The 26,228-nt window shown below is 38.0% G+C and overlaps 2 protein-coding genes across 9 annotated transcripts in view; one reads left to right on the top strand and one right to left on the bottom strand.

Annotated features, from left to right (window-relative positions):
• rubcn (rubicon autophagy regulator) overlaps positions 1-18,234 on the top strand; it is a 60,365-nt gene extending 42,131 nt beyond the window's left edge. For 4 of the 8 annotated variants that reach the window (XM_072572384.1, XM_072572383.1, XM_072572377.1 and 1 more), the window contains 8 exons: positions 4,873-5,005; positions 5,394-5,539; positions 5,655-5,719; positions 7,317-7,555; positions 9,181-9,242; positions 11,797-11,977; positions 12,674-12,767; positions 13,670-14,666. In XM_072572384.1, coding sequence (XP_072428485.1) covers positions 4,873-5,005; positions 5,394-5,539; positions 5,655-5,719; positions 7,317-7,555; positions 9,181-9,242; positions 11,797-11,977; positions 12,674-12,767; positions 13,670-13,833 — 1,084 coding nt within the window. In that variant the 3' untranslated portion in view covers positions 13,834-14,666. Of the gene's footprint in view, positions 1-4,872; positions 5,006-5,393; positions 5,540-5,654; positions 5,720-7,316; positions 7,556-9,180; positions 9,243-11,796; positions 11,978-12,673; positions 12,768-13,669; positions 14,667-16,009 lie in introns of those variants that run through there. The other 4 variants (XM_072572385.1, XM_072572379.1, XM_072572381.1 and 1 more) reach the window with 2 other exon arrangements.
• A 3,251-nt stretch (positions 18,235-21,485) lies between these two features.
• cpdp (CPD photolyase) overlaps positions 21,486-26,228 on the bottom strand; it is a 29,457-nt gene continuing 24,714 nt past the window's right edge. Inside the window, exons 9-10 of the mRNA XM_072572376.1 lie at positions 24,542-24,701; positions 21,486-23,679 (exon numbers count right to left, since the gene is read on the bottom strand). Of these exons, the coding sequence (XP_072428477.1) occupies positions 23,537-23,679; positions 24,542-24,701 (303 nt within the window). The 3' untranslated portion in view covers positions 21,486-23,536. The remainder of the gene's footprint in view (positions 23,680-24,541; positions 24,702-26,228) is intronic.

Raw genomic sequence — 26,228 nt, 5'->3', positions numbered from 1 at the left:
ACATACTTCCTCAAAGCCACCCAATCTCTGACATGCTTTTCTGCACATTGCAGTTGTTAGTTCTGATTTCCCCAATTATCCTATGAGTTGTAGTTTACGAACCATAAATCCATTCTTGTCTACCTCTGTTATCTCTCCAATGTGCTCAAACATTTCCTAAAGTGTGGTGACCAAAAATGCGCACAGCCCTTCAACTGAGCTTCAGCAAGTGTCCTGTATAAGTTCAACAAATGTTCTCTTGCTGTTGTATGTTGTCACTAATAATAAGCCCAGGATACTGTCCACTTTAGAATTGTGGTCCCAGCACTAATCTCTGTGGCACTTCAATACCTGCAGATCTGAAAATGTCCCCCTTATCCCAACTCTCTTGTTTGCCAATCCTCTATCCCTGCTACTAAACAAGCCTAAAACGTCTTGACGCTTCTCTTATTAAGTACCCTAACATTTAGTATTTTGTGACACTTGAAAATCGTAACCTGACATCCACTGCTTCCCTTTTATCTATCCTGCTTGTTACCCCTCAAAGAATTCTAGTAGGTTCGTCAGGCCTGATTTCTGCCTTATGGTAACATATTGACTTGGCTTGACCATATGTTTTTTTTTTAAAATGCTCTACTATTGCTTCCTTTATAATAGACACTCACTTTCCCAATAATAGATACTAAGCTAATTGGTCTAAAATTACCTTTTTTATTGTCTCCCATATTTTAATGAAGGTGTTACCTTGTCAGTTTTCTAATCTTCTGAGAAAGGTTCAGAGTCTAAAAGTCCTCCTTGAAGATTTCTATCAGTGCATCTTCTTTCCCTATAGCTGTTTCCTTTAATATCCTAGAATGTATCCCATCGGATCCACAGAACGTACCTTTATTAAACCCCATAAACTTCTTTAACACACTTTTTTCTCTCAGAATTGTTACTGTATTTGTTTCTTTATCTTCCTTTGATCCTTGATTCATTAGTAATTTTGAAATGCTAATAACGTTATCAGGAATCTGTCATTACAAAACAATTCCATATTCAGCTCAATTAATGTTTGAAATAGAACAGATATATTGTTGAAAATAAATTTGTTCACTGGTTTTTATAATTTAGAAATTGTTTTCTATTGAGGGCAACAGTCTAAATTTGAGGGTTTCTCTAATTTGGCTTGCCAATCTGCAAGGCTGTAATGAGCTCCAAATCATAGAAAATATGTAGGAGATGATACTGTGGAATACAGTCAATATATGAATTAAAACTGAAGGAATAGTCCATAATGAAATGTTACTGAAGTTAGATGCAATGAATTCTAACTTGTTGTGACCTTGTGAATAGCACAGTAGTTGACTTTAGACAGAAATAAAACACATGGATAATTTATGGCTTTGACTTCCTGGTAAAGCCTTAAAAACTGAATAAAATGGTCATGTAGTTACACGTGATGTCATTTAGAGAAGTGTGACACTGAATAACTGGAGCATCATGGAGGTTAAAAGTTTTCTGCATGCTGTGTTCTAGGATACGAAATGTTAAATGGCTGCAGCATGCAGGAGCTCCTGGATACAATTGTGATCTAGGACAAACTTGTCTGCAGTAAGTGTTAGCAGCTTTAGTTCAGTTTGAGCTGGAGGCTGAAGTACAGAAACTAACATCTCGGAGAGAGGGAAGTTTATCTGCAATCTTTATACTCTGAGGTAGTCGCACCACGTTGGATAGAGTCTTTTGATTTGGTAAGTGGTCAGAAACTGGTCAGTGTAACTGAGTGAGGCAGGTGTTCAGGTTTGTCAGCCTCTGTGATTATCCACTAGGTTTGTGGTTCTCTCCTCTTGTTTGGATGAGAGCATGGTCTGCAGTCTGGTTGAGTAAACTGACCATGGCATCATGGTACAGGAAACTGTTCAATTAGGGCAAACAACAATATACTCCAATAGCAGGAGGTGATATAGTGAGGGAAATTGATGTTTTTCTTTGCAGCAATGGGTGAGAGTTCAGGTGACTGTGCTGCCAGTTCAAGGCCAGGGTTCAAGGTAAGAGCTCATGACTAGAAAGAAGTTATTAAATTAGATTACTTGCAGTGTGGAAACAGGCCCTTTGGCCCAACAAGTCCACACCAACCTGCCGAAGTGCAACCCACCCAGACCCATTCCTCTACATTCACCCCTTCATCTAACACTACGCCAATTCACCTAACCCCCACATTTTTTGGACTGTGGGAGGAAATCCTGAGCACTCGGAGGAAACCCACGCAGACCCAGGGAGAATGTGCAAATTCCACACAGTCAGTAGCTTGAGGCAGGAATTGAACCCGGGTCTCTGGTGCTGTGAGGCAGCAGTGCGAACCACTGTGCCTTTTAGTGGAAGGAAAATGATCCATTGGTCATCCCTTTAGATACCAATGACATGGGTAGAACTGGGAAAGGGTTTCCTGACTTTCAAGTTTGAGAGGAATTAGGTAAATAATAAATTAGAAAAAACTTAGAGGTTGTAATCTCTGAATTCTTAACTGTACCAAGTGTAAATTGGCATAAAAGTGGAGATGAATATGTGGCTGAAAGGTGGAGAAGTGCATTCCGGTTGATTAGTTTTAGTGGTTTTGGGTTTGCAAGATGCTATCGAAGGATCCTTGTAAGTTTCTATGTTGCATCTTCTAGATCGTACACACTGCTGCTGCTACTGTGGTGGAGGGAGTGTGTCACCATATCCATAATTGATAAGGTAGTGTGCTTTGTTTCGATGGTGAGAAAGTTCTTCAGAGCTTCTGGAGGTACTGTCATCAAGAAAAGTGGAGAGTATTCCATCACATTACTGATTTTGCTGTGCCAATGCTGGACAGGATTTGGGAGACAGGAAGTGAGTTACTTCAAGATTTGTAGATGGAGCTGTTCTTGTTGCCTCAGTATTTATATGGCTGGTCCTGGTCTATTTCTGGCCACAGAGTATTGATGATTGAGGATTTGATGAAGGTAATACCATTGAAAATCAAGGGATGATGGTTAGACTTTCTCTTCTTGGAGGAAGTGAGGACTGCAGATGCTGGCGATCAGAATTGAAAAGTCTGGCAAAATACAGTAGATCAGGCAGCATCCGAGGAGCCAGGAGGATTGACGTTTCAGGCATAAACCCTTCATCAGATGCTGCCTGTCCTTTTCTACTTTTCCAGCGCCACACTTTTTTTCTCTTCTTAGTGTGTCTTTGCAATTTTTGTGGCACCTCAGTTGCTTTATCTGCCCAAGCCATTTGGAGATAGACTTCTTATTTCTGAGGAGTTATAAATGGTACTGAATGGTGGACAATCATTAGTGAAATTGCCCACTTCTGACCTTGTGATGGAGAGAGAATTGTTCAGAAAGCAGCTGAAGATGTTTGGGGCTAGGGCACTACCTTGAACTCCTACAGAGCTGTCCATGAACTGAAATGACTGACCTTTCTGCGAGGTATGACTCCAAACTGCAGAGGGTTTTTTCTTGTTGGCTCCAGTTTTGCTCGGGCACCTTGATACAATGCTTGGTTAAATACAGCCTGTCAAGGGCAGTCATTCTTGTCTCTCAATTTGACTGAGATGGTCATAATCAAGATTAATGAGATGAGCCAAATGGGAAATTAAAGCATTGGAAAACTGCCTGTCAAATATCTATTTAAAATGCAAAGGAGTCAAATAATAGCTAACTATAGGCCAATTAGCTTAACCTCTATTATCAGGAAAAATGTTAAAGGCTATAATAAAGGATATAAAGGCAGAGCATTTAAAAATGCATAATATGATCAAGCACAGCCGTCATGACTTCACAAGAATAAATCATGATGGCTAATTTATTGAATTCTTTGAGGAGGTAATAAGCAGGTTAAATAAAGGGGAAGCGGTGGATTTAATACATTTGGATTTCCAGAAGTCATTTCATAAGGTACCATGTTAAGTTGCTTGATAAGACAAGAATCTATGCTGTTAGGGCAATGTATTAATATCCATACAATGGTGGTGGTGTATTCATAGGTTTGGAAGGAAGTTCCAGGATTCTGACCCAGCAACTGCAAAGGGGAAAGAATGTTTAGTTCTAATTCAGGATGGAATTGGAAGAGACCTTGCAAGTAGTGGTGTACCCATGTTGACCTTGTTCTTTGAGGTTGTAGTGGTTGCAGATTTGTAGGTGCTGTCAAACAAACTTGGCGAGTTCCTGGAGTGCAACTGTTGTATACAACAGTGCTCTCATTATGTTGGTGTTGGAGGGAATGAGTACTTAAGGTAGTGAAAGGGGTGTCCGCGAAGTGGGCAGCTTTACCCTGGATGGTTGTCAAGTGTCTCAAGTAATGAGAGATCTGCATTTGTCATCCAAGCAAATGGAAAGTATTCCTTCACACTCCTGGTTTGGGCTTTGTAGGTGATGGGCAGGCTGTTCTCATGAGTTAATGTTTCAAGGATGGAGGGAGGGGATGTCCGGAAGAACTCTTGTTAAGCTGAAAGTAATAATGCCCAGGATATAGTGGAAGCAGTATTTCATTTCAAAATGAAATTTAGATGGAACTTGAAGGAATTAAATATACAGGGATCTAGGAATAGAACAGGGAAAATGGGACTGGCTGGATTGTGCTATGGAGAGCTGGAATATTTTTAAGGACCAAATGGTTTCTTTCATGTTGAAGTGACTACAACTAATGATATTACAGTCTAAAAGAGGACATAATGTATCTCCAGTTTTAATCATGTATATGGAATGATCTTTCCAAGCTTCTTGCCTTGGTTTTGCCTATATTCTGGCTGTGTAGTAAGATATTTGATCCCAAGTTGAATGGTTTATATTTAAATACGGAGTAAAAGGAAGACATTCAGAAGTAAAATGTTTACTTACCAGGTTTTAAACCATAATGTGGTAATTTGTATTTTTATTTATCTTGCAGTACATTCTCATTCCTTCATTCCAACTCAGCTGAGGCAGTTGCCATGGGCCTGCTGAAACAGTTTGAGGGGATGCAGCTTCCTGCTGCCTCTGAGCTAGACTGGTTAGTTCCAGAACATGATGCTCCTCAGAAGGTAGGAAACAATTAGTTTCTTCACCTTTCAACTATAAAGAAACTTGATGTGATGACTAGTAGTTTGGTAATCACTAAGTAAAGTCAGTGATTTTTGAACACAGAATCCTGAAATTTCTGTCATAAAATATGCCAGGATTTCTATTTTTAAACTAATATTAAAAGCAACGGCAGCTTGATTATTCACTTTTTGTGCCAGTGCTTCCTGGTGCTTAATGGAAATTAGTAGATCTTTGTCATCCAAGTGAATTGCTGGTTATTTTAAAATTTGTAATGTTGCCTTCCTGACTTGTCTTTGTCAGTAACATTTGTTCATTCTATTATTTCTGGCAAATTTAGGTGGTGATGGATTAACTTCTCTAGTTCCACATAAAGTAACTTCTTTATAGCTTTTGCCAATTCCAGACTCTCTTCCGGTATCTCCTGATGATGGTGAGCACGCTGATATTTATAAACTACGAATTAGAGTACGAGGAAATTTAGAATGGGCACCACCCCGGCCTCAAATCATCTTCAACATTCACCCATCACCCAAGTAAGCTTTTTGTACGCTTATTTTACTTGGCTAAAGATTTTTTTCTGTTTTATGCAATCTTTCACATGGACATGAGTTCACTGCATATGATCAAATTATGCTTTTGTCATTAAAGGAGAAAGGTGGTTGTTGTCAAACAAAATTACCGCTGTGCAGGATGTGGTATCAGAGTAGAGCCAGGTAAATGCTAAATTCCTGAATGTCAACGTGATAGTAAAGTTCTGCTTGCATTTGCATAATTGATCATTTCTTTTCTGTCTCATAGGAGTTGTGCTGTATTTAGAAATTCTGTTAATTGTTATGATCCCAGCTGATGGTAATACTGCACAAGTCTGATCCTAAAGTGAGACTTAGCTTAATAGACCATAAGTTTTACTTTTTCTTTTTAACTCTGGTGATCAGTTACAGAAAAAAGGCTGCCAATTACTTTTTATTAAAAGAACATCTTATGCTGAAGTGGGAGGAAAGAAACAAAAACTCTATTATACTGTCTAATAACTAATAGAATGCACACTTTACAAATATCAGAAAGAAAACGTCAACTCTTCAACAGTATCTTTATGAACACTCAAACCTAAGTGAAGGATCAACCCTTTCTCCATGCTGAAGTTCCTAATTAAAATGGCATCATTGTAATCGGTTTCCCTTTTGACAAAGTTCTATGCTTTCACTGTTATTCTCTTCAATTTATGTGTCTCCCTAATACCTCTAAGCAAATTCACTGATACTATCAGACATTGGCTTCTTAAACTCATGTCTTCAGTAGTTTTGTAAATGTCATGCAAACACAAAATGCAGGAAATCGCAGCAGATTAGGCAGCATCTGTGGAGAGAGAGCAAGCTAACATTTTGAGTCTAGATGACTCTTCAGACTCAGTCTTCCTCTCCAACTTGTCTGTAGCCTTCTGCTTCTGCTATTCTCTTCTACCTTGAAGGGGCTTGCTAGTCGTTTAGCTAAAATATTCTGATTTGTGGGGGGGGTGGCCACGGTGCCTCAGTGGTTAGCACTGCTGCCTCACAGCACCAGGGTTCCAGGTTCGATTCCAGCCTCTGGTGACTATCTATGTGGAGTTTGCACATTCTCCCCATGTCTGCATGGGTTTCTTCCCACAGTCCAAAAATGTGCAGGTCAGGTGAATTGGCCATGCTAAGTTGCCCATAGTGTTAGGAGTAGTAGAGAGAAATGGGTCTGGGTGGGTTACTCTTCAGAGGGTCGGTGTGGACTTGTTGGGCCGAGGGGCCTGTTTCTACACTGTAGGGAATCTAATCTAATCTTTTGTAGAAATTTCATCTTTAGCTCACTGTTCAAAATAACTTTCACAGATGTTCACAAAATTGAAAACTAAAATGCACTTTTCTTCAACCTTAGAATCTAAGTTTCCAACTGTTATGAGTCTTCGTGTAAATGTGTAATATAGGTTCGTCCCTTTGTGTTCTCCTCTTCTCCCCCATCCCTCCACTGAAAATTATGGTTGCAATATTAATTAGAAAATAAAAATGTGTGTGTACAAAGAATGAACAGTGGGTTGACTATAAAAATGGCACTACTGCAGGCTGAATGCAAATTGTTTGATCAATTATTATAGACAATGAAGTATTCATTGTTTGAGAGGAGATAAAATGAGCCGTATCTTTCAAAACAAAATCATTTAGATTTAAACAAATTCTCATTTCTTTGGAATGTCTTTTGCACCATAGATTTCTGATGTTTTATTGTTAACTTATTGTTCCTCCAGTAGCCCTCGAAGTTTCAGACCTCTTCCCTTTTTCTTTCCAGACTACATAAAGAGACTACGGTATTGTGAATATCTGGGAAAGTATTTCTGTCAGTGCTGTCATGAGAATGTCCAATCGGTGGTTCCAAGCCGCATATTGCGGAAATGGGATTTCAGCAAGTACTATGTCAGTAACTTTTCCAAGGATTTGCTGAATAAAATATGGAATGATCCACTCTTCAATGTTCAGGACATTAACAGTGCTTTATATCGAAAAGTGAAGTCTCTGGATCAAATCTACGTAAGCAATCCTAAAACTTTTCTTATGAGGTCCGTAAAATTGATTATTTTAGTCATTAGAATATACGGCTTTCCTGAAGCATGATAAATTGGCACAATTGTAGTTTCTTCAGTGTGCCATTATCGTTGTAATGCCACAATTATTATCCTAATTAGGTTTTTTTTTAAAAAAAAAGTCCAAACAGAAGGCCTGTAACATAAACCTGGATGCAGACTTAACACAGTTGGTAAAAGAATCAGAAGATTGAAAATTTGTTTTCATGCAGCGATTTGTGATCTCGAATGAACTGCCTCAGTCGTAACTTTGAAAAGGGAATTCGACATACATTGGGAGTGGGGCTGATTTGTATTGCTTGTTCAGAGCCTGCACAATATGCTGAATGGCTTCATTGTGTGATAAGGCTCTATGATTCTTACCATTTTCCCAGATTGTTGATCAATTCATTTGACAGTCATATTCACCAAAAGTAATGATCCATCTTGACATGTTCCTGAAATCCCCAATCTTCAATGAATTTGATTCACTCCACCTGACAGATGATATCGAGAAATGGTTGAAAGTACTGAGTACTGCAAAGGCTATAGGCTCTGACAACATTCCTACAATAGCATTGAAGACCTGTGCTCCAGGATAATCTGCTCCCCAGCCAGTATAAGTGTACTTATAAAGCTGGCATCTACCTGACCATGCAGAAGGCATGGGTGTATCCAGTACACAAAAAGCAGGACAAACCCTTCCCAGCAAATTTGTGTCCTGTCAGTCTCCTCTCTGATCATAATCAAAGTGATGCAAAGAGTCATTTGCAGTGCTATCAAGTGGTATTTGCAAAGGGATGACCTGCTTGGTGATGTACAGTTTGGATTCTGCAAGTGACACTTGACACCTGACCTTATTATAGCCTTGAAAGTGAGGCAAGGCTGACTGTCCTTGACTTCAAGGCATTGTTTTAATTTGCTATCCAGGAGTCCTAAATAAATTGAAGTTGATAGAAATTAATTGCAGTTATACCCATCGCAAAGGAAGATGGTTGTGGTAATTAGAGGTCAATCACCTCAACTTCAATAATGATGCTCTGGAACTATCAGGATAGTGTACTAAGACCAATCCTCGTCAACTGCTTTTATCAGTGATCTTCCCTCCATTGTAAGTTTAGAAATGGGGATGTTGGCTGATTAATTTTGCAATCAACTTGGAGATGGCCTTCCGAATAGCACTGTGGGTGTTTCCAGACTCATGTATTGAAGTGGTTAAAGAAGGCTGTTGCTATTGTCGTCTTGAGGGCGAGTAGAGATGGGAAATAAATACTGACCAAGCATGATGGTCAAATTCCCTTGAATGAGTTTCAAAAGAAAATTTCAAATCTGTTGAATCCAAGTATTATTTATAGGGATGTCAGTGTTTTTACTTACCATGTTCCATAAAGTATCTAGCAATAATCTTGATCTATAACTGAGTCAATCCTGTGTAATCTTTCAGTTGATTTCAGTATTATTCATAGGTGTAAGAATTATTTTGTGCAGCTGGCAGGAAATCTAACCTATATAGTTTTCTACATGGAGCAGAAAAATTAAGTCTAAAATGTAATTGATGTGTATTAAATCATCTCTTTTTGAAACCTTTTACAGATGCTGAGAATTCAGCTTGTTCACATGAAGAATTTATTCAAAACGTGCCGGTTGGCAAAAGAGTAAGTTAGACTTTTTGTTATTTCACAAAACAGTGAAGATTCAACTGTGGTGTTTGTTGGCTGACAGGAATAAATACTGCATTTAAATATTCCAAATTGGGTAGTCTAACCTAACTAAATGTGATTTATTGCTGTTGTTAACAAGACTACCAGTTCTCTCATTTTCTTCTTCCTCCTCCCCCCCCCCAATGTTCTGTTCATTTTGTTTTGCCACAATCCCAGACTAATTTCACTGACTTTTGTTTCTTTCCTAACAATCTGAATTGGCATTCTCTTCCATTATTTTCTGTATATAAAAGAGTGAGCTGGAGAACCCATGCATTTAAGAGCCACTAGTATGAAATTGGTAGTTTGTAAACCCAAAATGTTGGTTCTATTCAGCAGAGTTTAAGAAGCATCTCCAAGCCTTGGAGAAATTGCAAAGAATTTACTGATCTCATTCTACATGAGAGACTAAAGATGTATGGATAGACTAGAAAAACTGGGACGATTTTCCTGCTAGTTTTAATGGGAGATTAATTGAAATGCTCAAAATTCTTGAGTTGATAGAATACTTATGGAGAAACCTTAAGTATCATGTCACAAAGTGATAGTGCTCCTACCTGAACTTCTGGCCTGGAAGATCTGGGTTCTAGTCCCACCCACCCCAAAAGTATCACAACCTGTTCAAACAGGTTGATTAACAATAACTAAGGAGTGGAGCTATTTCTGTAGGAGACTGATAACCAGGGGAAAAGATTTAAGTGTAGATACAACTAGACAAGATTTTGTTTTATGTGCTGAACTGTTTCTGGCTAAATGAGTTGTGGAAGCAGTCCAAAGTTACATTTAAAAGGAAATTGGATACATTTGAGGAAAAGAATTGTAATCATTGGTTAAAGAGCATGGGACCGACTGAACAACACTTTTTTTTAAAATAGCCAGCTTTGAGGGGTTGTGGATCAGTGGTAGTATCCTCACTCCTGAACCAGGAGGTCTGCATTCCAGTCCCACCTGTTCAGAGATGTGAAATAATATCCCAACACTTTGGTTGAAAAATATCTGAAAGCCAACAAGGCAGGGCTTTTGTGTTGTGGTAGTGTCCTAATGCTTGGGTCAGAAGACCCAGGTTGAAGTCTCAACTGCACTGAAGGTCTGTCTCAACACATCTGGGCACTTTGATTAAAATGTTTCATTTTTTTAAAAGTCAGAACAGGCATAATGACCAAATGGCCACTCGACCACATAGAAAGAGACTATGAAATTACCCTAATGTAAGTGTTCCCGGAGTTGAAGAAAAATCATTAGAAGGTAGAAGTTCGCAAGAGCTGTGAGCTGCCTTCTGTTTGTGGAAACTCATAGGGGGCTAAAAACAGTTGACCTATTGACACATGCTTCAATTGACCAGATTCCAAAAGAGTTTCTATTTTAAATGAAACAGTGGAACACAATACCCATGTAATGGATTATCAAAATGTTAGAATGTGGCAAGTGTTGTGAATTTTATGTTAATTGAACAAGTGATTTGTCAGACCCATTCTTTGTTTTGTTTTTTTTTGTGGTTATTTTCAAAATTTGCTACTGAGTGGCCTCCTTTTTGCTTTTTATCCAGTACCCTCTTTGTCTCCAATATCTGGTGATTGGAATTACAGGACCTGGTTAGTTTAAATCTCTGGTCTTAATGTAGCAATTGTGGGTGTTTTTTTTAAGGTGACAGGGCTACCTTAAAGGATATAATGCTACATAATTGGATTTTAATGTGAAGCAACTGTTGCTTAAAAACTTGAAATAGTTTTTGTTTTACAAAAGTCGTGCGTAATGCCATTTAATGGTACCAGTGGTAATGGCAATTGATTGGCTCAATTTTTCTGATGTCTGGAATAAGCGAGGACAGTGCAAATAGCCAAGACTAGAGAACAAAATTGTTCAACTGAATTTGTATGTGAATTGTGTATAGTGCTTTATTAAAGTAAGTTAGCAGGTAAATTAGGGAGCCAATCTTCAAGGACAGAAAATGTAACATTGTAGGAGAGAATGTTGATGACCACTGTCACAAACTGCAAAGAGAGAATGAGTAGGAACAACACACTGTGTGTATATAGCAGGTCGGTCATGTGGAATAGATGGAAAACTGTAGAAAAGATTTAAACCAGACACGATGATAGATGGGCGTGGGTCTGGGCAATTATAACATTTGGACTCTAAGTTGTAATAGAATGCCTTCATCTCCTCCTCCACCAATAAACTATTCCAGGCTTCGTTTCTCCATTAACCTTCCTTGTTAAAGAGCTTATTTGAGGATTGCACTTAGAATGAAGTATTAGAAGTTGTACCACTTCTTGAAGGGTTTCCTATTGAGGTTTGTTCAAATTACAGTAATCAGTTGATTGCTATTTAATTGAAATCTGTTTTTAATGCTGTTGTAGCAACAAAAAAAAACTGCTGACTATGATTACTAAATTGGAGGTAAACCTTATTATAACTCACTGAACCCCTGAAATATCCTTTCCTTATTGTTGGGTCATTGACAATGTCAGACTTTTGGGAGTGCAGTTAAGTTTTTTTTTAATCTTAGATATGGAATATTGTCATGCTTTTGTAGACTCTTGGATAACTTTGACACAAAACCAGGTCATCTGACTGAGGATCTTCACTTGTACTCACTAAATGATCTCACTGCTGTGAAGAAAGGGGAATTGGCAGGAAGGTTGAAAGAACTTGTGAAGATAGGAGCAGCACACGTGGAGAGCTGCATGGTATGTACAAAAGTAGTTTACATTTATGATCAATATAAATAAGGATTTGCAGTTAAGTTGTAATTTTCTGCAACATAACCATTCAACTGTAGTGCAAGTAAGGGTGTGATTGCTTTTGGAAACATTCAATGTAGTCATCTATGACAGTTGTGTTCTAAAGAGTTCTGGTTTTATTGATTCTTGGTAGGATTATACTGTTCATGAGTGGGCTAATTTCTGTTCTATATTTTCACTTTTCTTCATGTTTGAATTTTTTTCCCTATTCTGTTCTTCTTTTTGCATAATACTGAAGTTCTGAACAAGTTGAACTGTGACTTTTTAAATAGACTCCATACAAGTGAGAAGATTTCATTATGATATACACTCTTCCTATTTTATCAGTAAATCAGTTCAAAGCTGGCAAGATAGATAATTTCATTCCTTGACTGTGTGATGGCAGGGGGAAGAAGAAAATGTACATTTCTCCCATGACTTTGAAGTCTAGTGTGTTCACTTTGAAATATGGAGCCAATTTTGATGTAACCCAGGTTCATACATGGGTTTATCATTTTTGTCACTGTAGTTGTTAATTATGCTGCTAAAGTTCCTCTGAAAGAAAGCTAGTCGGACTTACGAACTGATGCTTTTTAGGGTGAATTTTTATTGTACCTAAAGCGTTATTTTTATAAAACAAAAGTCATCTTTGTTTTTACTCAGCTTTGTCAAGCAAAAGGCTTCATCTGTGAATTCTGTGGTGATGGCACTGATATCATCTTTCCTTTTGAATTGCACAAATGTAAACGATGTGAAGGTGAGTATTTTGAAGGTACATCAAAAGACGAGCCAAAAACAATCTGTTGTAAAAGCGTCTTCACATCTTGCTCACTGCCATTTTTGATGGACAAAATCTGGGGAGTTAGAAGACAAGTTACTTGCTACTGAATTCCCATCTCCAAGATGCTATTGCAGTCACAGTGTGTATATGGCTGATCCAGTTCAGTTTCAAATGTAATTCCCAGAATGTTTCAGGTGGGGATTCAGCGACTGCAGTTTTGCTAAAGGTCATGCAACAGCAAACAGACTGTTGTTGGGGATGGACATTAACCAGTACTGGTGTGGCTTGAATATTACTTGCCACTTATCAATCTAATCCTGAATGTTAACTAGGTCTTACGGAAATGGACACAGATTGCTTTAATTTGTGAGAATTTGGGAATGATATTGAACACCCTGCAATCATCAGTGAACCTCCCAATTTCTACTTTATGGTTCAGTGATCAGTCATAAAGCAGCTGGCCACTTCCTCTACTTATTTCAAAATGTTTGTTTGAATCATTTTAGGATGAGATTGAATGAGGTTTCAAATCCACATGCCTTAAATTACTGCATTTTTCGACCAGGAACGCTGTCTCCCTTTATCCCTGCATCAATCCATCTGCTGAAACGATAATGTCTCATTGTAACTCCTTGACAAGTGCACCATCTTAAAGGAGCTTTATAAATGGTCTATTCTATTTTGGAGGGTGCAATATTTTGTCCTGCAGCAATCTTCAATTCCAATGTTTTTCTCAGACTCTGGTAGTTGAACTCTGTCTCATTTGCAGCATTTATCACTTCCAATTGTGTTAAGTATTAAAACAGTAACACCCTTTAAAGAATGTGTGTTGAACTGTTATTGTAAAGTATTAAGCGATTTATTTTTTTTCTTTGCAGAATGTAAAGCATGTTACCACAAGTGCTGCTTTAAATCAGATCAATGTCCCCGCTGTGACCGGTTGCAGGCACGTAAAGAACTCCTTGCTGAACAGACCATAGAATTGTACTTGGAGTCAGAAGGTGAAGAGGAAGTGAGTTCACAGAGTACAAGTTGTGACTGAGCAGGAAGACAACAGAAGTTGACAAAACTACTTGAAAGTTTGGATCAAAGCAGTGTTGAGTTCATGCACTTTTTTATTAGAATTGGCGCTATGGGCTTCATCTATACTAAAACTGTAATAAAAATGCTATTTATTGCCTTCCAAGAATGTAAACTTTAGTGATGGTGTGCTTTTGATCTGTCTGTTAACAAATGTACATTTGTCCTTGATGCTGACCATTTTTTTGTTTATTTACATGTTTTAAGTATATTAAATGTTTTTGCATGAATGCTTAAAGGCTGTTTTGGAAGGAGGAGGCTGTCAATCCAGAGCAGTTTTCCTATTTTGTAAACTACAAAATGCATTCCAGGATTGGTCTATATTCTTGCCAGAATGAGGGAGTTTTCAGTCAGCTGAGCGGGTATACATGTTATTTACAAAATCTGTTTTCATCCACTTTTCCCATTTCTGGCTGAAGGCAAGTACATAGATTCTTGAAGATGCACTTAAGATAATGTCTGTAAATTGAAGTTCTGACCCTTGGTATTGTAGTATCACTTCCTGTGGTATTGATGCCTGATTTAGTACAGCAGTATTTTTTTGGTATTTAGTTTAAAACTTGGTACTGTAATGTTGGATAATGCCAAAGGAAGTTTTTAGTCAATTTATAATCTATAAGGTTTCTGGATACTGAAAATTTAACTATACTACTGTTTGATTTTGTTTTGCTGCCTTATTTGAGCTGCTGTAAAGTATTTTTGTTTAATCAACCAAGAATGTATAAATTTATTTTAAAATCATATATTCTGTAGAATGACAAAAGGATTGTTCAAGAATAAAGTGTTTGGCTTGAATGTAAATTTTTTTGTTTTGCTAGCTGTCAAACCTAATGTTTGGAGTATTCTATAGCTGTGTTGTTCATGATGTGGATGATTGAGGCGATTTTGTTGTGTTTTTCTTTCCAAGCAGACTGTTTCATTGGAATGTCACAGGAATATTGAGTTGTGATGGATTAAATGAGTCGCATTCGAAATACAGTATAACTTCTAGCCAGATATATACATCTATTTTTGTAGATTTTCAATACTGAGAATGAACAGATCGCAAAAAATGATATTGAATACCTTCAAACATTTCTGATGTTATTTGGCAAATTCATGTGTATTTTAGCTGTTGTATTTCTCTCTACTGTTCAATATTTTGTGGTGCTACAAGGTTATTCACTCTGTTCAGCTTTGTTTGCTATTCTGCAATGTCAACATCCCGTGCCATAAATATTTTGCTCGCTTGATACTTGAAATGAAATAGATTTTTGAGGTTTGACAAGACAGGAAGCTATTTAAATCTTGGTTATGTTGAGGTTCTTGTAACTGCTTTGGATCTAGGTCATGTTAATATAAACCCAATTACTCGTGCAACAAAATCTGTGTCCTGATGCAGGGCCACAAGGTTTGATGTTTAATTGCAATGCAATGTCTTAACTCGGGTGGAGTGGAAGTTGGTACAAACCAGTAATAAAACAGATTTTGTCCATGACATCACAATACTATCATGAAGAAAAGTATTGGAGACCTGTGTAAAATGAGCTGCATTAGAATTACGAAGTTTTGAAATAGACATATCACTTTTGGGTGCCCTCCAAGCCTACTTATGAAGAGTATGTGGATGCTTTGTTTGTTTGTTTATGTGACTTGAACCTTGACCTTCTGGCCCAGGGGTAGGAACATTGCGCACTCAAACATACCTAAGTAGATATTAGCGATTTTTTTGATATTTTTAAGCAACCCATTCAGACAGGTTGGCACATTTCTGGATGGGCAGGTTTGAGAACATAATTTGGATATGTCATTTAATTACCATAACCTTGTGTAGGTGTTGGCACATCTGATATGGTAATTTAAAATTTGATGCTAATCACATATCAATTGTAGTGGTATCTTTTCAATGTAGATATTTTTAAATCCTCCTATTCAGACAGATTATGATGCATCTTTGCTCAAGTTGGACTTGAACCCAGGTCATCCAGCCTAAAGATAGGGATAGTATACTTTGCCACAAGCATCTACAAAAATATCAATTTTTAAAAATTTTTTAATCCTTCTGTTCAGACATGTTATTGACATGTTTGGGAGCATATCTAAGATACTTTCTAATCAGTACCCAACATCTTTTACCTTTTTTATCTTTTAATTACTAGGCATTTAACATCTGACAACTGAACCTCCTGGATCTGAGCAATCTCCACCTAAGATCCCTACTTGGGATCTGGTGACATAGTAATGCCTCTGAGCCAGAGGATCTCAAGTCAAGTCCTACCTGTCCAACAGGTATGTCATACGTCTAAAGTTAAAATTCTCACAACACCAGGTTATAGCTCAACTGGTTTATTTGGAAGTACTAGTTGTCAGAACGTTGCCCCTTCAGGTAGCTGTGGAGCAGGATCATTATAGCAAAAGATCAGTGTCGTGCATGCAACTGATATATATTGAACATACCGAGATAGCTGTTAAGTCTTTCATCTTTTAGAATGAGTTGAAGCTTCAGTTCATGTAATATGTAAATTCCAGAACTATTATAAGTCACCACCTTGACATAACAACAAGGTTTTATAAAAAATAATGATGTCTCAGCTCAGACAATGCATTAGGATTGGGGTCTCTGTATCCCAATGTTGAGTCAGACTGGTTCTGTTTCCAAAGTAGGAATTTATAAAATGTTATATGGATTGACTGCCTGCAGATTGTGCTTTTTGAACAAAATGTAACATATCTGCAATTATGAATTCACCCCATATACTTGTATGTGTGCATGCTTGTATATGTGTGCCTTATGGGGGTGGGGGGAGGAGTGACTGTGTCTGTGTCTGACAGAGCATGTATATGAGAGAGGGTCTCCGTGAGTGAGAAACTAACTGTGTGTGAATATATAGTAGCCACTGGTGTGGAATGAATCCAAGGACCCGGTTGAGGCCATCCTAATGGGTACCCTTACACATTCAATGCATTGATTGAGCTGAGATGTCACCTTTTTTTCCTTTTTTAATAAAACCTTGGATAGATAACTTAAGGCCAACACTGGCACCTCCACGTCATGATATATCCAAACATGATTGCATGAAAGGAGAATCTTCATTATTTTCAAAGAATTGAATAGGCAGTTGTATGGTTCACAGATAAAGGGGCTCAGATGATATGTTAATGTGAAGCCGAACTTTTTTAAAGCCATCTGAATTATCGTTTAATGATCCAGTACTTTTTAAGTATTGTTTTAATCTTTACAGTTTCTGTCCAGTGCAAGATCTTGGGTGCTGTGGTGTTCTTTTGGTTGGTATATTACCAAATATTTTTAATTCTCCACATAATTTATTTTTATTTAGCTGTTTTATGATGCAAGGAAATTTCTATGAATTGGATTCACTTCACCAGTACAGAGAAAGACCATTAAAATGGTCAGATACATTCAACCCTGCATTCAGGCACAAATACAGCCAGTTTTTTTCCTTTTTAAATTTATTAACATTTGATCTCCCAATAAGTGTCCATCTTGTATAAGATGGAGGTTCTCCCAAATGATTTTTTTTTGTCATTAGCTTATTTCAAAATTTACATCAGAAAAATATTGGTTCAGCACTACGATCTAAATGTTTGGGTAATGAACATTTTGGTTTTTGGCAGCTTTTAACTGTTTCTGGAATTTCAGAATTTCAAAATGGAAGAATTTTGTCTTGTTCTGTATGTTTGTAATTCGTGAATAAAAAATGCAGATGTAATTTTATTAATAAGCCAATAAATATTCTGCTTTGCACTTCATGAATGCAATGGACAGGAAAATCAAGTAAGGTGTACATTAGATGGGATATACACCTCTGCTTGTTATGCATGCTACTGCATTCCAACCCAAAAACAACCCTTTTTATGGTTTAGTGATACAGAATGAATTGAATTTGGTTTGCTGCAATTCACCAGATGCAATGATAGTACTAGTTCTTCTGGAGAATGGACATTATTTATAATATTTTTCAGTTTAAGAATACAGCTCAAACAATTTTCTTTGACTGTATAGTGCTTGAACTCCTTGACTCCTAGCTTAAACATACAATTTTTATTTTGAACACTTTCAGGTTTTTGAAACTGTTTTATGCTTCCTCAATTTTGAATAGCAGTGCATCCTAAAGTTGAATAACAAAACTATTTTGTTTGAAGCTGCAAAGCAACGTACTGACATTTAATATTATTGTAAATATTATGAAAGTGTAATTTTGTAAACTGACCTATTCAATAAATCTTGTGGGATGTGAGCGGAGAAAATTGATGGTTACATGGTGACTACATTCAAAACCCATCCACAATTTTATATATATAAAGTTATTTCCAAATGTGTTATGTTTTTCTTTGTGAACTGTTTATACTTAATATAAATAAAAGCAGCTAACACTTTTTATATACAAGGATCAAGCAGTAACCAATTTCCATAAGCAAGATTCTTTTTGGCCTACCTTCAAGTAATGTCTTTGCAAAGGTATAAATACCTTGTTAACATTATCAGAGATACTATAATCACCACCCTAAAATAACCACCTGCATTATTAGGTATGGTTTAATTTAACTTCTGTGTTCAGGTGACTTGGAGGAAGGAAGCAAATGTTCTGTACTTGAATTTGCAGATGACACAAAAATAGGTGGAAAGGCAAGTTGCGGGGATACAGGTTAGAGATTGATAGGTTAAGTAAGTGGGCAAAAAAAAGTTGGTAATTGAATATAATGTGGGAAAATGTAAAATTCGTTATGGAGGGTAGAATAATGTCAGTGTTATTTAAATGGGGAAAAATTGTAGAATGCTGCAACATAAGGGGACTCTCTCTTTCTTCCCCCCCCCCCCCCCCCACTCACACACACACACACACACACACACACACACGCAGTAGGTAATTGGAAAGCCAATGAAATATTGACTCTGACTCTTGTTTCAATGGGGTTGGGGAGTATAAGAGTAGAAATGTCTTAATGCAACTGTTCATGGTGCTGGTGAGATAACATCTGGAGTACTCTGAGCAGTTTTGGTCCCCTTTTCAGGAAAGATACTATTTCATTGGAGATGATCCCCAGTATAAAGGGATTGCTTTATGAGCAAAGGCCAAATCAGTTGGGACTTTACTCGTGATTAGAAAACTGACAGGTGATCTCATCAAAACATAGGATTCTTAAGTAGCTTGACATGGTAAATGCTGAAAGAATGTTTCCCTTCATAGGAAGAGTTGAGAAACAGAGGGCAAAGTCTCAGATGAAAAGGTGTGTCAGTTTACAACTGAGAAATCTCTTCTGAGGGTTGAGCATCTTTGGAACTCAGCCTTAGAGCTACACAAGGACCCTCCTCTTTCTCTTCTTTCTTCTTTCCCCCCCCCCCCCCCCCCCCCCCCCCAGGTGTCCGTGGCAGAGATATATTTTTAAATATATTTTGATCTGTAGATGAATCAAGGGTTATGGAGAAAGGGCAGAAAAGAGGGTATGAGGATGATTCTACAATCCTATTGAATGGTGGAGCAGGCACGAAGTACTGAATGACCTACTCCTGTTCTAATTTCATATGGTCTTGACCACTGAATTCCCACACAATAATTTGGTCAAATTCATTTTTTTTTAGCACAAAAAAACTTAATTATCCTCCTTGCTTAACTGAAATGGATCTTATTAGGCTCATGCTATCACAAGATTATTATGTCACCACCATATTTGTGTACAGCTTTAACGTAGCCAAATGTTTCAAGGCACCCTCATCGAAATATTAAAATTTGACACCAAGGCACAAAAGGGACTTTTTTTGGTAGCTGATCGAAAGCATGCTAGAGAGGCTTCAAGGAAAATTTAAGGGAGAAGGTGGTTTGATTGACATTAGCATTCCCAATTTTAATGATTCTACATTTGGAGGAGTTTAGATTTCTAATTGTATTAAAACTGGAAACAATTATGGTTGAGAAAAGTTGAGGCTATAATGGAGTTTGAAAACAACAAAAACTTTAAAGCTGAGGTGTTGCTTAATTGGGGGCTAATTTAGGTTAGTAAACACGGTGACAGGTGAACAAGAGTTGGGAGCAGCTAAAGACACTTTTGGCTGATTTCAACAGTCACTTAGTTTCAAGAACAGTCCATTTATTGCAATTTAGTTCATAATCCTGTTCGCTGTGTACCACAGGAAAGCTCTGACATTTCCATTAATGTCGTAGCACTTATACTCCCAGCAGCTGATAAAACTGAATGTATATATCAAATGTTAAAAATACCCATGGAAACTGGAAATCTCAAAAATGCAAAAGTGACATATTGTTATTTTAATTAATTCATGGCGTGTGGGCATTGCTAGCTGTCCAGCATTTATTCATCAGTAGTAAATTCGCCAACTTTAAGGGCATTTAAATGGTCATTGGATAGTCATATGGATGAAGACTGAACTGTGTATGTTAGATGGGCTTCTGAGTTTGTTTCACAGGTCGGGGCAACATTGAGGGCTGAAGGGGCTGTACTGCGCTGTTATGTTCTATTGCTTATCCTGGTTGTCCTTTAAGGTGGTGGACAGCTGCCTTCTTGAACTGCTGCACTCCAGCTAAATCTGAGGTTAATATTTTCAGTGTATTGCATTCCTTAAACTATTCAGATGCAGTGTTCCATTTGAGTTACTGTGGTGTGCTCTGGTACAATAATATCAATAATGCATAGCATAACATGAATAGCTACAGGTGGTACTGCTACACAAATAATTCTTATAATGGATTGGAAATTGATGGCATTATAGAGTTCACAGTATTGGCCATTACTGAAGTGGGGAAAAAAAAACAAATGGGAGTGGAGAGAGATGAGCTGTGGAGTAGACTAAATTGCTATATAATTTGCACCACTGAATTCTTGGCCTTGGCCAGTACCCAAGCTTGCCAGCAACCCCTCCAATGTTATGAAATAGCTGGGTTTACACTATAATTTGAAATGAATCCCACTGCAGTAATTCATTCTGAAATTTCATGTTAAGTTCTGTACAATCCAAGTTATGTTGCTGATATAAATGTGGCAATTTAGAAGGGAACAATGAGAAGAGATCCTAGCTCTGTGAGTCAAAAATTGTTCCTAGCAGTTTAAGGTATTTATTTCAAATGCGTACACTTTTCTTCCCATTTCAACCCCTGTCAACCACCCAACTTAATCTGAGGGTAGGATTTACTGCAAGCTGTATCTATTGATAATGTACAGGTCTCATGAGTTTGTACTTCAGTTCCATTCCAAAACCTCAGCACTAAAGACTAACCTACCAGAGCTGAAAGTGCTGTGCTATGAGGGCTACTATCTTTTAAATGATATGTTAAGTTGTCATAAATGTAGACAAGTCAAAATGAACTGACTCTTATAGTATAATTGGAGTTGGCAAAAAGATTTACATCAGTCCTTAATAGTAGAAAAGACTAAAGATATTCCAAAATTATTACATATTCAAGAGGCAGAAAGGCAGGAAATAAACATAACTACCACTAGAGGAAAAGGTGTTTGGAAACTAATGTAGTTAATGAACAATATGTCCCCTGGATCCAGTGTGATACATCCAATGATCTTAAAGGCTACAGAAATGAATGCACTGGTAATAATCTTCCAGGAATCCTTATATTCTGGAAAAGACCTAGTGGACTAGAAAACTGTTTAATGTAATTCCTTTATTTGGAATGGCAAGGTTACACAAAATGGGTAAGTATAGGTCAGTTAACGATATCTATTATTGGGAAAATGTCAAGCATCTAATATAAGCGATGTAAAAGCAATATTTAGAAATGCGTGATCTGAGTCAACAACATAACTTCACAAAGTTAAAAGCATGCCTAATAAACTTAGTCGAATTCTTTGAGGAGGTAACGAGCAGGATTGATAAAGGGGAAGCAGTGGATGTCGTATAATTGAATTTTCAGAAGGCATTTGATATGGTACCACACATTAGGATAACAGGATAAGTGTTGGAGGTAATATATTGGCATGGATATACAATTAGCCAACTCATATAAGGAAGAGAATTGGGATAAGGGATCACCTGTAACTAGTAGGCTGCCACAGGGATCAGTGCTTTGGCCACAATTATTTACATTATATATTAATGACTTGGATGAGGAAAGTGAGTCTACAATAGTAAAGTTTGTAGATAAGAAAAATAGGTGTGAAGGCAAGTGGTTAGGATGATAGTCTGCAGTAGCATATGGAAATTTTTAATGACTTGGTTGGGGGAGGGGGGGGGCGGGGAGAGAAACTCGGTACCTGGTATATAGTGTGGGGGAAATGCAAGGTTATGCTTTTTGGCAGAAAGCATAGAAGAGTTGAATATTATTTAAATGAGGAAAACTGCAGCAAGCAATGGAACACTAGGATTTGGAAGTCCAGTACATAAATCAGAAAATGCTGATACCCAGCTGGAATAATATGAACAACTTGGGTTCCTTAACTGAGGAAAGATATACTAAGGTTCAGAAAAGATTTACAAGGATGTTGCCAGGGTTGGAGGATTTGAACTACAGGGAGAGGCTGAATAGGCTGGGGCTATTTTCCCTAAAGCATCGGAGGCTGAGGGGTGACCTTTATAGAGGTTTACAAAATTATGAGGGGCATCGATAGGATAAATAGGCAAAGTCTTTTCCCTGGGGTCGGGGAGTCTAGAACTAGAAGGCATAGGTTTAGGGTGAGAGGGAAAAGATATAAAAGAGACCTAAGGGGCAACTTTTTCACGCAGCCCAGTCACCCCTGTCCTCCTCTCAGAAAAAGGCTGAGGGGAGCAGGTTAATAGAGGTAGGAAACTGGCATTGTGTACAATGGTGCAAAACTCCATTTGTCCAACCTAGGGCTAAAAACTGAGCTGTAATTACCTATTTCCTTTAGCCTTGCTTTATCTTTAAAATTATTTGGTTAAGATCACAGATGCTCCATTTACATTACTGGCAGCCAGCAATGGACAGCAGAAGCCTTTAGCAAGAATAACTCAATAGTCACAGTGGAATATGTTCTATATAGCTTTAAACATATATTGCATCACAATATGTGGGCGGCACGGTGGCACAGTGGTTAGCACTGCTGCCTCACAGTGCCTGAGACCCGGGTTCAATTCCCGCCTCAGGCGACTCACTGTGTGGAGTTTGCACGTTCTCCCCGTGTCTGCGTGGGTTTCCTCCCACAGTCCAAAGATGTGCAGGCCAGGTGAATTGGCCATGCTAAATTGCCCATAGTGTTAGGTAAGGGGTAAATGTAGATGTAGGGGTATGGGTGGGTTACGCTTCGGCGGGGCGGTGTGGACTTGTTGGGCCGAAGGGCCTGTTTCCACACTGTAAGTAATCTAATCTAAATACATTGAAGCAATGTCATAATTCTGGCAAAACTAAAATTGAAGAAAGCATCAAGAGGAAAGCAAGACTGGCCATGGCTAGTAGTAGTAGAGATTCTAGAATATTTCTCTGTTGCTTTTGTGGATCCAGGAGCTTCATTCAAAAAATTAAGTGAGAATAAGGGGAGTTTTGTGTATAACAGGATAGATGATACAAAGCCTGTATTATGAGTACTCAAATGAGATTTTCTTGATTTTATTTAAGATTATCTTTCTAAATCTATCTTCTAGACCCCACACACACCCTGAATTTGCCATAAAATGGAACAAAGACATCCATAATATTCAATTTTATGAAAGGATGCACACTGACTTACAATGGATTTCTAAACTAATTGTAACTGTATTTTCTTTCGAACTGACCAATGTCAAATTTCCTCTTACAGCCATTATAATTCATGTAGCGAATCTTGCCAAAAACAGGTCGCTCTTTCCAGCCTTGGTCGTGGATTCCACAGATTGACCACATGCAACCTATAAGAGAAAATGCTGATCAGAAATGAATAGTAAATAATTGTTGGCAGAAAAGTGATGGTTCATCAGGAAATTGCATTTTTGGGCACTAGTTTTACTTGTTGGCAGTCACCAAGATTTCAATGATGAAATAGTGTAATATTTAACAGATGCTGTCAAACTGAAACAGGACGATTATATTTCAGGTCAGAGATTAAAGGGAATAAAGAAGGATGGTGATTTTAGTGCGTTAACAGTGTAATATAGGTGCAGCATTACTACCAGGATCAGATTTTAGACCAGAACCTGTTTCGAAAGTGCTAGGTACCTTACTTTCATGCCATTGAAGCTTCTAGATTAGATGGGAAATTAGCATTTCCTTGGTAACATACTTTGCCATATGCATGAAATGCATGGCTTTATGTATTAGAAATCTGTCTCTTCCAGTGTAGCTTGGAATGGATAAATGTAATGCAACCTTGTCAGGAGCAGATCCACTTTAAATATGTCAGATGACTTGGCCTCTTTGAGGTCTTCCTCTGTATGTCAAAATGAATTTATTTACTTTTGTTTTTGCTTTGCAAAGCTAAGTGGCACTTGAAAATACCAGATGATTTTTTTCATCAGTACACTTCAATGCCTACCCACTGTAATAGATTCCACCAATCAGCAGAGATTCCCTTTTTGCAATATTAAGGTAAGGGATGGAGGAATCGAAGAACAGAGCACAATGGAATAAGGCAGCATTAAAAGTGGTTAAAGGGACTATAAATGGTCTAATAATTTATTTTTAACTGGTTTGTGCACTAATATTTATGTAGAGGCATAAGGTATGTATGCAGCACAAAATTTTAGATAAATATAAAAGCAAATTTGTGCTTACCTACGTATCCATTTGGATCTCTGCCATCCAGTTCATAGCGATCGTTCAGGTAGATGGAGAACTGCAAGGCTTCCTCAGGAGAAGTAGTCCATTCCAGAATCTTTTTAGCCCAGTACATTCGAAGAAAACCATGCATCTTCCCCTCATGGATCATCTGAAGCTACATTGAATGATAACAAAAATGTTGCAGCTGAAATTACTGCATTTTACAGAAAGACAGCTAGGAGTGGCAGGCAGAATAGGCATACATGTTACTTCTGGACAAAACAGTCAAGATAATTTGAATGGGTTTTCCTATTTAGTGTCTTTTAACAGGTTGATATCTGAAATTTCTAGAATTATTGAATACTGATGTCTTGTTTTCAGAACTGATTCACAAGCATCAGTATTTTAACCTTAAACATAATCATAGGTTTTTCTCACTTATTCACAGGAGGTGGACATTACTGGCCAGGCCAGCATTCATTTCATGTCACTAATTGCCCTTGGTAAGCTGGCCATGATCTATCTCCTTGAACTTCTACAGTCCACCTCAAATTTGACCCTGTGACAGTAAAGGAAAGGCAAAATAATTCCAAATCAGGACAGGGTGTGGCTTGGAGGGGAACATTGCGGGTGATGGTATTCCCAAACATCTGCTGACCTAGTACATTCTAAGTGGTAGGTATCGCAGATTCAGAAGGTGTTTGAAGCAGCCATGGTGACTTGCTGCTGCAGTGCATCTTATAGATGGGACACTGTGCTGCTACTGTGCACCTGTGTTGAAAGTAGTTAGTAAATCAAGCTGGCTGCTTTGACCTGAATGGTGTCCAGTTGTTGGAGCTGCACTCATCCAGGCAAATAGCGAGTATTTCAACACACTCCCAAATTGTGCCTTGTAAGTGGTGGACAGGCTTTGGGGAGTTGAAAGGTGGTGAATTACCCACTGCAGAAAACCCAGCTTCTGACCTGTTCTTCAGTCTTTAGTTTAGACAGTTCTGTTTCTGGTCAATGATAATTTCCCAGATGAATAGGAGGGGGTTTAGTTGATACTGATGCCACTAAACACGATTAGATGGTTAGATTTTCTAAACAAAAAGGAAAGAAGTGCGGTTGGATTTCTGAAACAAAAACAGAAACAGCTATAGAAATTCAGCAGGTCTGACAGCAGGTGAGATAACAGTCAACATTTTGGGGCCAGCGACCCTTCTTGAGAGGTTAGTTCTCCAGCTATTTCTGTTTTGGTTAGAGTCTACTGTTGGAAATGGTCAGTATCTGACATTTATGCGGCATGAGTTTTACTTGCCATCTGTCAGCCATGGAGACAGGCTGAGAAGTTGCATATAGTGTTGAATTTTGCAATCATCAGTGAACATCTCCATTTTTGACTTTGTGGAGGAGGGAATGTCATTGATGAAGCAATGGAAGGTAATGGGGTGAGGATATTACCCTGAAGAACTCTTGGTGATGTCATGGGACTGAGATGATTAACTATCAACAACCACAATTACCTATTTAACTTTAGCAGTGTGTTTAACTCTAACCAATGGGGAGTTCACCCCCTCACCACAAATTCAGTTTTGCACAAGTTCCTTGATGCTGCACACAGACACAGTCATACTCTGCCTCGAACTTAAGTACAGTCACCCTCTCTTTACATCTTGCAGTTCAGTTTTCCTGTCCAAATTTGAACCAAGCCTGTAATAGG

Source organism: Chiloscyllium punctatum, chromosome 6 (genome assembly GCF_047496795.1).
Source record: "Chiloscyllium punctatum isolate Juve2018m chromosome 6, sChiPun1.3, whole genome shotgun sequence".
Classification (NCBI taxonomy): Eukaryota; Metazoa; Chordata; class Chondrichthyes; order Orectolobiformes; family Hemiscylliidae; genus Chiloscyllium; species Chiloscyllium punctatum.
Note: the sequence above shows the minus strand (reverse complement) of the source record. Positions and strands in the feature narration are given on the sequence as shown.